Consider the following 14,418-nt stretch of genomic DNA (forward strand, 5'->3'; position numbering starts at 1 on the left):
ACTATAAAATTCTGTCTTTATCAAAGGTGTCATAACACAGAGTGTCAGTGCCAAATTGAATAATTATAAGGCATAATAGGACTGTGCCTGACGTGGAAGAGGCTGAGAGGTGGCTGTTATGCTGGTTTTTAATTTCAGATGTGGCTAATAAATACAGAAAGACTTAGGGCTAGATTTACTAAACTACGGGTTTGAAAAAGTAGGGATGTTGCCTATAGCAACCAACCAGATTCTAGCTCATACTTGCCAACTCTCCCGGAATGTCCGGGAGACTCCCGCATTTTGCGAGAGTCTCCTGGACTCCCGGGTGAGTGTGGCAATCTCCCGAATTCTGCCCACTTCACTAGAAAGTGCCCCACTTCCTAGTGAAGTGGGCAGAATTAGCTCCCAAACGCCGCGAATCCCGGGGAATCGCGGCATTTGGCCCCGCCCCCCGCTGTCAAATGACGCGTTTTGCGTCATGACGTCACGGGGCAGGTCCAAAATGACGCGCATTTTGGAGCCCCGCCCCCGTCACGCCCACCTCCCATTACAGGTTCCCGGAAAACCAATCTTCAAAGTTGGTAAGTATGTTCTAGCTATCATTTATTTAGTACATTCTACAAAATGATAGCTAGAATCTGATTGGTTGCTATAGGCAACATCTCCACTTTTTCTTTTTTTGCTTTCTGTCTGAGCATCATGGAGCGATGAGCAATGCTGCAGAACAGCACCGGCGATCACAACTAAAGGTAAGTAACATGTGCTAAAGCAAAGCTATATGGAAGGGGCTCTAATGAGAACAATAGGGAGGGGGCTGTAATGAGAGGTAAAGGGCAGCAATGAGAGATATATGGAGGGGGCAAAGGGAGAGGTATGGAGGGGACAAAGGGAGAGGTATGGAGGGGGCAAAGGGAGAGGTATGGAGGGGGCAAAGGGAGGTGTGTGAAGGGGGTAATTAGAGATATTTGGAGGGGGTAATGCGAGAGATATGGAGGGAGCAATGAGAGAGATATGGTGGGGTAATGAGTGAGATATGGTGGGGGTAATGAGTGAGATATGGTGGGGGTAATGAGTGTGATATGAAGGTAGCAATAAGTGAGATATGGAGAGGGTGATTAGAGAAATATGGAGGGGCAGCAATGAGAGAGACATAGAGGGGGGCAAAGGGAGAGGTATGAAGGGGGCAAAGGGAGAGGTATGGGGGGGCAATGGGGGGGGGATATGGAGGGGTGTTGAGTGATATATGAAGAGGGTGTTTGAAGAGATACGGGGACAACTACAACACAGTTTTTATCTCTTTATGCCCTTAGATAATAGGGACCCGACTGTCTTAAGTGCCCTGGGCCCCCAAAGCCTTAATCCAGCCTTGCCTCAGACAATCTGGTGCACAACTGTTGTACATATGTAAAATAACATTTTCCAACAAGATCTACTTACTTAAACACTTTGCACCTGATTCATTAAGGAAAGTAAAGCAAAAAAATGTGTATCTTTGAACCTTGACAAAACCATGTTGCATTGGAGGGGGAGATAAATATAAAATGTGATGAAAGATTTATAATTGGGATAGAGCATGTCCTAGAACAACTTTTAATGTCAGTGCAAAAATAAAGCTATCAAGTATTTGCATTGTACATGAAAAAACAGCCAGTATTTTCCTTATTTGCAAAATAATAAACTCATTTGCACCCCTTGCATTGCAATATGGTTTTGCCAAGGTTCGAACTTCCTCATTTCTTTGCTTTACTTTCCTTAATGAATCAGGCCCTTTATATCATGCTTGCTAACATATATAGCGTAAATATAACTGTGGTATACATCATTAGTAAAACGGATAAAAAACACTGTCAGCCATCTTCAAATATTCTGTTTTATTTTCAATATTGATCTTTTGGCAAAGTATAAAAGAAAATCAGGTTTATTTTGCTTCCAGTGACTTGATGTATTTCAGGATATTGTCTTTATTTCCTGTTTATTTGCACCTAATCATGTATCTCTTCTGGTAATATATTATATTGTGATCTGCTCTATTTCACATGTCATCAATAAATGCTGTATCTTGTTTTCTAGTTTCAGCCCAACATGCATCATGCAAGGAACTAATGATTACAGATGTACAGCTTGTCCTCTGGGATATGAAGGCCAGTACTGTGAAAGGTAAACAGGGAAACAATTAAAGACAATAATGATAAGTGGAGAACTTAAGCATGTGGTTCAGTGCACAGTGCTACACATTTAACCCTTAGATATCTTTATTGTCTACACAGATTCATATATATAATGGCTCATTGAGTTAAATTCTTTGCATGTGTATTGTTTGGCACCCAGCAGCTAACTCACAATGCATTCATTAATATTCATAGCAAGAGAAATTCTTGACAGGAGCATTCATATATTTTAATCTGAACATCAGCAAAATAATAACCCAAATACAATTAAGTTATCACCTGTCCCCCAGAACTGTATGATAGACATACCCTCCAAATGAACTTATTTGGCAAGCATAGATCCATTGTCTGAGTTATTCCTGGTGAAATCTAATAGTGAATTTTTTTATTTCTTTTTAAAAGCTGAGCAGTGAGCTGTCAGCTGAACATTATTCCTGTATTTATTTTATATCTTTATTTTATATTATTTTCTCCTTTTTATTAAATAAAAAATACCAGTAGTTCCCAAGTCTGACACCAGATCGCTGTACACCATACTTGCCAACTCTCCCGGAATGTCCGGGAGACTCCCGCATTTTGTGAGAGTCTCCCGGACTCCCGGGCGAGTGTGGCAATCTCCCGAATTCTGCCCACTTCACTAGGAAGTGCCCCACTTCCTAGTGAAGTGGGCAGAATTAGATCCCAAACGCCGCGATTCCCGGTGAATCGCGGCGTTTGGCCCCGCCCCCGCTGTCAAATGACGCAATTTGCGTCATGACGTCACAGGGGGCGGGGCCGAAATGACGCGATTTCGGCCACCCCGCCCCTTCACGCCCCCCTCCACTGGCTGGCTCCCGGAAGGGAGCTGAAGAAAGTAGGTAAGTATGCTGTACACTGGCCAAATTTTATATGACTGTTCTATAATGTATAAGAGGTTCAATAATAAAAAGAGTGAGTTGAGCTATCCACTAATGTTGTAATACAAATACATACACACACACACACACACCGATGGTTGTCATTTGATCAATGTAGTCAAACCTAGGCATTTGTCAGCAGCAGTGGTGAATCTTTGGGGCTCTGACCCCTAGTGGCCTGATCATGGAGATGTGATTGTGACCTTTTGTGCAGTGAATTGGTTCACTAGTTCAGAAATAATAAATGATTCAGCGCATAGTACAAATACAATATGACTCCTGAGTGTGAGTGCGTTCCACTGCGGGTGGAGACAGCCGGAAATATATTTCAGCACTGTATCGGAATTGTTTGGGAAACTATTCTCAGGAAACCTTCTCCTATTCACTTTTATTACCATCGTTACTGTGAGGAGGAATCCATTGGTCACGAAAGGGAAAGAGCAGGATAAGAATCCTACAACTTTATACCTTTTATCCGAAAGAGCTATAACATTATTTCTTCACACTCAGGAGTCATATTGTATTTGTACTATGCGCTGAATCATTTATTATTTCTGTACAAGTTTATTCTATTTCAACAGCAGTTATACCTTTCTATAGAGAAGCGCCGATTATCTGTTTTTCAGGTTCACTAGTTCGTCGTCATTGTCATCATCGCCCACTACTTACACCAGCCCCTGACTAACTGCAAATAAAATTGCTTTTTCAGCCACCTCTGAAACAATGTCCCACTTAAAATTGTATGCAATTGCTCAAACATGCATACTTACTGTACATTGCCTACGTTAGAACACCACTTCCCTCTCCCATCACGCCTATTCTGTTGTAAAGAGTTGTAAGTGCCAAAAAGTTGCAGGTCTTAATAGGTACAGTTGAGTATGTTCACTTTCTGAGCAGGTACAGTGTGAAAAGACACAAAGATACACTATGCTAATGGGTGTATGTCTCCTATGGAATCAGGCCCTATGTGTACTATTAACAGGGCAAGGAAGTAATTGGCAAATCCTGGCCCTAGTTATGAACCACTGCTGGAAATCTTTTACAGCTGGGGTCTAGTTATGGCAATATGCAATCACCATTCATGTGGGCCAAAGACCTGTCTCATTTACGACCTTCGCGGTACTTCTATTACTGATGCAGTATTGTAAAAATTACCAAATTGATTAATTAAATATGCACAAGTGTCCAGGCAGCTTTAGGCATTAACTTGCTTGTACTCCATTGGAAAATATATGCATTATTTGTAGTGGACATGTGTTTGGAAGGGGAATTTAGGGGTCTAAATCAGCTGTAAACATTTACCATTTCAGTAGATTGCTGGAGAATTGGAATATTGGATATACACATCAAAGTCATGCCTTTGTACCATCTCCTTCATTGATTTAAACTTTCATTTTTTTCTCCTAACATAAAGCTTAGTTCAGCATCATTTTTGTTGTAAATCAATTATGAGCATGGAAGGACATCTGTGCTGATTGTATTATGTTTCTGTGACATTTTTGTATTTAAATGTTTTTATTACATTTAAATTAGATCCAAAATGTGCATATAAACATACTTAACCTCCAAATTCTGGATGGTACAAAACCATCTCTTTGATAGAATAGGATGAGTCCTTTTGTATGGGTGAAATCCAACAAGTACCTTCCCAAAAAAGTTCTACATGTGGGTGCAATGTGAGGAGAGTGAGTATGCATAGCCCCCATTTACTTAGGAATGACCCTATTCGCCTAGCAAGATACAAACTTGTGCAAATGCTGCCATCATGACACTCAGATCTATGCACCTTCCATATAAGAGAGTACATTTGTGCAAAAAGAATTGCTTGACTGCACAAATGGGGTATGGGCTGTGGGAACGCATTCATGCACAATATTAAATGACACTCTCTGTTGGTAGGTGGTTTGTTACCTAGTTTAATGCTAATTATTTTTTTACGTACTGTGTATAGATAATTAAGCACAATTAATATTAATATATATTAGATTCCAATAAAGATAATGGAAATAATTCAATTAATCTAACAAAATGCTGGTTAACACTTAGATGCAGAAATGCATTTTAATCATAGTGACCTGATTTTAAAATTGCATTTTGCATTGGACCACATTAAGCAATCAGCAATTTGCTTTTATATCATGTGCGGTTTAGACAATGAAAGCAAGTGTCTGGTTGGCTGCTATGGTTAAGCCTTGATTCCATTATTAGTAGACTGCTTTGCACTTTATGTATTATACATTCACTGTGAAATCTTTTTAGGTGCGCGTCTGGATATACCGGTAACCCAAGTAGTCCAGGAGGCTCTTGTCAAGAATGTGAGTGCAACCCTTATGGATCATTGTCCATGATCTGTCATCCAAGCACCGGCCATTGCACGTGTAAACCTGAAGCTACAGGCCTGAAGTGTGCAGGCTGCACTGATCGGCATGTGCGGGAGGGCCCGCTGTGTGTATGTACGTATTAACATGACTCACCCTTCTTTTTATGTTAATTATGAGACTAACACTTGGTTTTCATAAACAACTTAAATGTATAGGTTGGTGTATATCCTCCTGCAGCATTTAGCAAGCACATTGGTATATTTTATTGGATTTATTCCATGTTTTTCACCAATGCCTTTTTGTCATCAAGGCAGACGGTTTTATTTTTGTTGTTCTTAGAAGCAGCACATCTCAGATCTACTCTGTATGTTGTATGCTGTTGTTGTCATAGAACAATTTTGTGTCATATTCAAGAGTAGCAAAAATAATTAACTCTGGTTAAGTGATAAAGCTCTGGTGGAAAACAGAGACAGAAACCAGATAGATATGCATTTAATAAAAGTTGTATAGGAGCATATACAAATAGGTGAGGTAGAAAACCCTCTTTAATAGGTTTTTCTTATAGTAAACACTATTACGATTATGTGGGTTAATTAAGATGATTTTTTTTTTTTTTAGATTTCAGTGTGACGTATGTGATCTACTTGCATTTATCAATCATAACTATTATGAAAGATTATTTTCACCATAGGTTAGAGTGTACAAGTTATATTGGCAAATTCCATGGGTGGGCAATATTAGATGCATACAGAAAAGAAAGTCACAGGATTTTAAAAAATATATAATGTATATCCACTAAAACAGAACACTTTCTTAATCTCTGTAAAATTTAAATGTAAAGTTTAGATAAAATGGCAGTTGGATAACAAATGTTTTCCCTGTCTTGGCTGTCATTGCCTCCTAGATTTCTACTCTTTGTTATAGTACTTGTTTCATTTTTATCAGTATGTTTTAGTTATAGTATAAGTAAATGCTGTTTAATGTTATTTGTCCTTTTAAGGTTGTTATGATCCATAACTATATTACTGAAGCTTTATTGTCTAATTTAAGATGTAGTCTCTTAAAGCAATAATGGTGCGCCAAAAGTTTGTACTCTGTGAAGAAGTAATATACATTAGTGAGATCTGGGTGCCAGAAAAATACTGTCAAGAAATGGTTCCTATCTTGACAATGCTTCATTATGGTAAAGTAGTGACATATAACCTGTGTGAATTGCTGTGTGCTCAAGCATGTGTTTGATGTGTTCCTGATTGTGACATTTTTGTAATGGTAAAATAGCTTGGGAAATATTTTTTTTATCATGGGTTATAATATACAATTCTTCATAGACTATGTTCAAAACTGTACTAAGAGACTGCCTTATTTATGCATGAGGATGGCGATAACAGATTTAAATCATTAAACAATGCTTTATTTATGCAAGCCGGCTCATCCATGTTCACATGTGCACCGATTGACCTGGCGAAGCAGTAAGTTAACCCTTATCGCTCTGAGCCAGTATCGCCAATACAGCAGAATAATGCTGAGCTGGTTTTGGAGCAGCAATTTGATATGGTCTAAAGTAACTGATATTGATACTGGATGCTTGAGAGATCATTTTTATGAAGCATGCAAATTTATATTAAATACATTTTTTGTCTTTAGGGTTCCTTTTTTGGGCATATTTTAGTCAAATGTCAATGTACAAATACAGGCATAGCAAAGGTTTATGTGAGCTTCACTTAAACAGTGCACCCATTAAATTATAGGGAGGTGAGCCTAAAAGCCCTCAACTTTATTTAATTCTATAAGACCCTTGTTATAACAGAAGATGTTCACATCCCCATAACTAGTTTAGAGCTGCTAATGTCCCACCAAATCAATGGGTAGGGGTACAGATTTAACTTTCATCCTAAAAATTCAGGATAGAGATATACTGCAAAGTTTCCCCATTTAACCCTGTTGGCCAACCCTGTACCCAGAAGCACTGGCTGTCTTAGAAGTAGACACCGTGGGATTCAGAACCATTACAGACCACCTATTTATATATTTTTGCATCAGATTATTGCCAGATACGGATCAATGGTTTCTTTAGTGTATCCCTTTGCTGAGTACAGTGCTGTTTACTGAAACCTATCTAGTCAAATGAAAGTATGAAAACATTATATAACTAAATACAATACACAAATGATATTTAAATGATCCATTTAATAGACTTGTTAATAAAGGAAATCCCATTCAAATATTGAAACAATCAAGTCATTCAAAATATCTCTACCAGCCCTCTTTGTTCCAAATACAATATTTTGCCAAACAACCGATGATAATAGAGACACAGCATATTTATAAACGTTGTATGAGTTTCATTTATCATTTATGTAAATCTGTTGGTAAATTTGAACATTTATTGGTCCTTTTCCAATTAAACCTTTGCTTGTGGGTACATGTAAATATGTTTTATCACAGAAATGAAAAATGTAAATGTTCACTTATTGAAACTAATTGCTCCATTTCAAAGTTCTTTTCATAACACCTCTGCTCCTCTCTCCCCACTTAGTGGGGCTAATTATGGGATTAGCATCACAAACGTTCACTGTCTGTTCTGTGCTCTCCTAAATGCCACAGTGCAGAAATATTGAACATCTGCCTCTGATGTTTATTAGAGATAAATATTCTATGCTGTCCTCTTCACAGTTTGCGATGATGAATGTACAGGCCTCCTTCTTGATGATTTGGATCAGCTAAACCAGATGGTCATGAGCGTCAATCTTTCTGGCCCGCTGCCTCCACCCTACAAAATACTGTTTAGCTTTGAAAATGAGACTCAGCAATTAAAGGTAAATGTGCTAGTCTTTTGTTTAAACATGCATATCAATGAGGCTGATTAAAAGCTATTGTTATTTTGGTTATTAGTCTGACTGCTGTTACTCACGCTTAGTATGCCAAGATTTACTAAAAGGAGGTTTTAAAAAAAAAAAAAAAAATTCATATCCCTGGGCTGATCATTTACATCAAGTTACTTGGCTGCTGATTTTTTTTTTTAATAACTTCTGGTTGAAAAGCTGCAGTCAAAGGCATTAAAAGTTTCTAAAAATTATACAAAGACCATTCTGAAGACAAATACATGTGTTCAGATAATGCTGTATGTGATTTTTTTTCTTTAAAGGATTGTCTGACCATTTTATTACTACATACTTACTATGTCACTTTTAGAGTGTGGAATTATGTTTTGTGGGTAAAAATATTTTAAAGTGACTATTTTTTTGGGAACTAGCTGTTTTGAAATGAAAAACAATAGTACATAATGTAATTGTGAATTGCATAACACAGAATAACCATTCAAAAGACTACACTGTTGTTTATTGTTTTGCGTTGAACTCAGTGATATAATGCATGCTTGTCATCTTCCAATCATAAAACTTGTATAGTATCCATGTAAATACCAGAATAAACATTGAGGCAGCACACTTAGATACCATATTTGCAAAGGACTATTGAAAATAATGTCTGCCAAATGCGCTGCTTAGTTCAATGTCACTGTGCAAAATGATTAGAAAAAAGCTGGTGGTGTGACTAACTCCTCATTATAGAAAGAGTTTATAAATCTGAGTGGTCTACGACACATGTTGGGCCATTAAGGCATGCAAAACGAACATACTGAACGTTTCTTACAAAAAACTGCACAGAAATCAGCCATACGCACATCTGGATTCAACAACAAGCTGAGTAAAGATACATGTTGAATACGGGTCTAGATCTGCTCTGCTCTAACAGACAATACATTGCAGGATACGTCAAATACACATGTGAAATATAAAGTCACAAAAGTGTAATATAGTCCTTAATAGCAAAACATGAGAAAAAGGTTATGAATATCTACTGTACATAAAATGCATTTTTACAGTTGCTCCTGATTGCAAACACATGTTATAGCATGTATATGCAGCCATCATAACTAGGCTGCACTTACACCAGACCTATAGCTGGTGCAAGTAATATAACAGAAAAACACGTACTTTTGAGATACCCAAAGCTTGACTCGGACACTCCTGCGTGCTCTGGAGCTTGGCATTCCCCCATTGTACATTCACTATAGACATATGACCACTCCCCTTCTCATTCCACCCATGAAATGTTAGGCTGTAGTAAATTACTTTGCACTCAAAGATGAATTGGACATTGCTGCGCTCTTTGGCGTATGGTCCGGTTCTGGCCATGTGCACTTTAGATGGATATTGTGTTCAACTCTACATGAGCCCCTATATGTGCAGGCAATGCTACTTAAAGCAGATAGGCAGGCACCAATAAATCATGTGCAATTAAGAAGAAGTGTAACAAGACAAAAGATTTAAGTAATGTGGAACTCACTGCAGCTACTCTCGTAACAGTCAGCGCTGACAGATTATGTCACTAAATATAAGGGTTTTCATGGGTGTACAGAGCCCTTTAAAGGTTGTGAGTATTGCAGTATTTACCGCAATCAAGTAAAACTGCATGTAGTATTATTATTTTATTATGTATTATGTTATGTAGCTTACTGAAAAGATATTTTTCATTTATCATTTTGTGCAACATATAGTTAACTGCAATGTTACTATAATTTCTTAGTCTTTTTAATATAAACAAACTTGCATTTTGTGCTTCCAGTATTACGTTTTTAATAAAAGTCAAACAATCGATTAGACCTTTCAAATATACATCGGCCACATCCTTACACTTTGCTAATTGTCTTCATTTCACGGTGCTGATAACGCTCAATTGACTCTACACACTGCTATAGATTCATAGTTCTTTAACCACATGAATACGTGTCTTTGGCATAATATCTTGCTGACGGCAGTAACTTGTACTGAACCACAAACACCCACTCAGCTACTGAGACAAATATGGGTATTAATGGCATGAGGCTGTGTGTGCAGTCAGGATTACAATATGGCATTAAGGCACTTGTCCCCAGGGTGAAACAATTTATCACTTTCCTTTCCCTATAAATGGATTTTAAAAGCATAGATGACACCAGGAAGATAAATGTTTGTCAAAACCTATTTTCTCACAGAAACGTAAATGAAATGTGCATATTGTGTTCTAAAAGTGTAGACATGTAAAAACAAAAAATCTACATTTGGAAAACAATGGCTAAACTAATCATATAGTGGTCAAATCATTGTAGTTCACCTTTACAGTTTTTATATGTAAAACTTCATGCGTGCGTTTTCAAACTATGTTTTTATAAAAAGTCTGATGTGTTTTTACTGCCTATAGCACCATCTACAGTCATGGCCAAAAGTTTTGAGAATTACACAAATATTATTTTTCACAAAGTCTGCTGCCTCAGTTTTTATTATGGCAATTTGCATATACTCCAGAATGTCATGAAGAGTGATTAGATGAATTGCAATTCAATTCAAAGTCCATTGACATGACAGTGAACTTTATCCCAAAAACAACATTTCCACTGCATTTCAGCCCTGCCACAAAAGGACCACTGTCATAAAGTCAGTGATTCTCTCGTTAACACAGGTGAGAGTGTTGATGAGGACAAGGCTGGAGAACACTCTGTCATGCTGACTGAGGTAGAATAACAGACTGGAAACTTTAAAAGGAGGGTGGTGCTTGAAATTATTGTTCTTCTACTGTTAACCATGGATATCTGCAAGGAAACACGTGCAGTCATCATTAATTTGCTCAAAAAGGGCTTCACAGGCAAGGATATTGCTGCTAGTAAGATTGCACCTAAATCAACCATTTATCGGATCATCAAGAACTTCAAGGAAAGAGGTTCAATAGTTGTAAAGAAGGCTTCAGGGTGCCCAAGAATGTCCAGCAAGCACCAGGACCGTCTCTTTACGTTGATTTAGCTACAGGATCGGGGCACCACCAGTGCAGAGTTTGCTCAGGAATGGCAACAGGCAGGTTTGAGTGCATCTGCACGCACAGTGAGGCGAAGACTTTTGGAGGATGACCTGGTGTCAAGAAGGCCAGCAAAGAAGCCACATCAGGAACAGACTGTTATTTTGCTTAAGGTACAGGGAATGGATTGCTGAGGGTAAAGTCATTTTCTCTGATGAATCCCCTTTCAGATTGATTCGGGCATCTGGAAAAACGCTTGTCGGGAGAAGGAAAGGTCAGTGCTACCATCAGTCCTGTGTCATGCCAACAGTAATGCATCCTCAGACCATTCATGTGTTAGGTTGCTTCTCAGCCAAAAGGAATCGGCGCACTCACAATTTTGCCTAAGAACACAGCCATGAATACAGAATGGTACCAGAACAACCTCCAAGAGCAACTTCTCCCAACCATCCAAGAACTGTTTGGTGACACACAATGCCTTTTTCAGCATGATGGAGCACCTTGCCATAAGGCAAAAGTGATAACTAAGTGGCTCAGTGATCAAAACATCAAATTTTTTTTTAGTCCATGGCCAGGAAACTCCCCAGACATTGAGAACTTGTGGTCAATCCTCAAGAGGCAGGTGGACAAACAAAAACCCACAAATTTTGACAAACTCCAAGCATTGATTAGGCAAGAAAGGGCGGTCATCAGTCATTATGTGGCCCAGAAGTTGATTGACAGCATGCCAGGGTGAATTGCAGAGGTCTGCAAAAAGAAGGGTCAACACTGCAAATATTAACTCTTTGCATAAACTTAATGTAAGTGTCAATAAAAGCCTTTGACACTTATGAAATGCTTGTGATTGTACTTTAGTATACCATAGCTGACAAAAAGGTCTAAAATCACTGAAGCAGTAAACTTTGTGAAAACCAATACATGTGTAATTTTCAAAACTTTTGGCCATGACTGTACACTATATGGACAAAAGTATTCGGACGCTTTACTATTACACCAACAGCGACTGTAATCAAATACATATACTTTAATATGGATTTGGTCACCCTTTTGCAGTGATAACAGTTTCCACTATTCTTGGAAGTATTTCCACAAGATGTTGGAATGTTTCTCTGGGAATTTGTGCCCTTTATTTCTGTAAAGCATTTATGAGGTCAGGCACTGGTGTAGGACGAGAAGGCCTAGCTCGCAATCTCTGTTCCAGTTCATCCCAAAGGTGTTCGATGAGGTTGAGGTCAGGGCTCTGCGTGGGCCAGTAAAATTCTTCCACACCAAACTCATCAAACCATGTCTTTGTAGTCCTTGCTTTGTGCATTGGGGTACACTCATGTTGGAATAGAAAAGGGCCTTCCCCAAATTGTTGCCACAAAGTTGGAAGCATAGCATTGTCCAAAATGACTTGGTATGCTGAAGTATTAAGATTGCCCTTCACTGGAAATAAGGGGCCTAGCCCAAACCCTGAAAAACAGCCCCATACAGTTATCCCTCCTCCACCAAACTTCACAGTTGGCATAATGCAGTCAGACAGGTAACATTCAAACCCAGACTCACCCATGTGACTGCCAAACAGAGATGCATGATTCATCACTCCACAGAACAGACGTTTGGAACACTTCAGCTATGGAATCAGCAGAGCGTTGGCGATTTTTACGCACCATGCGCCTTAGCAGTCATTGACCCCGCTCTGTCATTTTACATGCTCTTTCACTTCGTGGCTGAGTTGCTGTTGTTCCTAAATGCTTTCCATGAACCATCTTATTGCAAAAGTGGCATCCTATCACAGTACCACACTTAAAGTCACTGAGCTCTTCAGAATGACTCATTTTGCATTACAAATGTTTGCAAATGGAGACTGCATGGCTAGGTGCTTGAATTTACACTGCTCTGGCAACGGGTATGATTGAAACTCCTCAATTCAATAATTAACAGGTGTGGCCAAATATTCAAGAGAACAAAAATACAAATTGCTAAGTTCGTAACAAACACAAATTAATGTAGGGAAATATTTTTCATGTAGGGGAAACAATTTTTCTATACATTTTGTAGGACAGGAACTATTTATTGTAGGACAATTGAATAACACAGAAGTTAGCCCACAAAGATATGAGCTTATCTAGTTAATAAGAGTCCACAGTATTTCTGATATCTAGACCCCCTCACTCAAATATCAAGCATTTGTATGTTTGAATTATCCTGTATATCAAAAGACATTCATTTAGGTTGTATTAACTTGTATTTTAGATACAGCTTTCTTTAACACCCTAATACCCTCCCTGTTCTTACTAGTAGCCACATCAAAGCTTTTCAATTCCAGTTGTTGACGGCCCTAAGACATACTGTGCAGTACAGTGTAACGTAACCAAGTAGGGCATTACTTTTCTTGTACTTCATTGAAATACAATAACATAGAAATGAGGCTGGTTTGTAGCTGTTAAGGAGTTTTGAGTTCTGATTTTCTTACATTCTTATATCTTTGTGTGTAAAATGTTGGAGGGTGTCTGATGGTAACAGCAGGCAAATAACTCTTGTTGTCTTAAACACACCAGCACAGTAGGGTAGACATGTATTACAAAAGGAAGAGCCAATCACAGCAGTCCATTGTGTTTTTATATGCTGCGATAATAATCACAAGATGTCTGAATGTATGTTGAAACCACCGCATGCGTTTTCTTGCAAGTGAATAAACATTTATTATGAACTTATTGTAAGACTGTCATAACATTGTGGAATTGATGAATTACAGTGAAATAAAAAAAAAGCTCTGTGTGCACACAGATGAAAGTGCCTGCAGTACTGAATTGTGTCTTAATAACTTTTCAGCATTTACTGTCACCTCAACGAGCTCCTGAAAGACTGCTCCAGCTGGCACAAAACAACCAAGATACTCTTGTCATTGAGATAGATGAGCTACTGAACAGGGTAAGAATACAGAAAAATACCACTAAGCAATTGAAAGTTCACAGTGACAGAAAACATGTTACACTTTAGTTACATTAGTGGGAGATGGATATAGAAGACTTACATCTGTCAAACGAATATAGACAACCATAAACACATGGATTTAGAGTTGAGCCCTTACAAACAGTAAACCTATTGGGACAGGAAAGCAGAACACAGTCATTGACCAATAGTGCTTTCACACTCTCATACATGCATATTATATATTTAAATACTCCACTCTACCACTACCCCCCTCCCTCCACAGTCTCTCAGTAGTCATTGCTT

General features: G+C 38.4%; 1 protein-coding gene across 4 annotated transcripts in view; it reads left to right on the forward strand.

Moving 5' to 3' along the window:
* LAMA2 (laminin subunit alpha 2) overlaps positions 1–14,418 on the forward strand; it is a 711,555-nt gene that overhangs the window by 531,430 nt on the left and 165,707 nt on the right. For 3 of the 4 annotated variants that reach the window (XM_075203053.1, XM_075203052.1, XM_075203056.1), the window contains 4 exons: positions 2,053–2,139; positions 5,306–5,499; positions 8,041–8,183; positions 14,014–14,112. In XM_075203053.1, the coding sequence (XP_075059154.1) occupies positions 2,053–2,139; positions 5,306–5,499; positions 8,041–8,183; positions 14,014–14,112 (523 nt within the window). The remainder of the gene's footprint in view (positions 1–2,052; positions 2,140–5,305; positions 5,500–8,040; positions 8,184–14,013; positions 14,113–14,418) is intronic. The other variant, XM_075203054.1, reaches the window with a different exon arrangement.

Source organism: Mixophyes fleayi, chromosome 3, assembly GCF_038048845.1.
Source record: "Mixophyes fleayi isolate aMixFle1 chromosome 3, aMixFle1.hap1, whole genome shotgun sequence".
Classification (NCBI taxonomy): Eukaryota; Metazoa; Chordata; class Amphibia; order Anura; family Limnodynastidae; genus Mixophyes; species Mixophyes fleayi.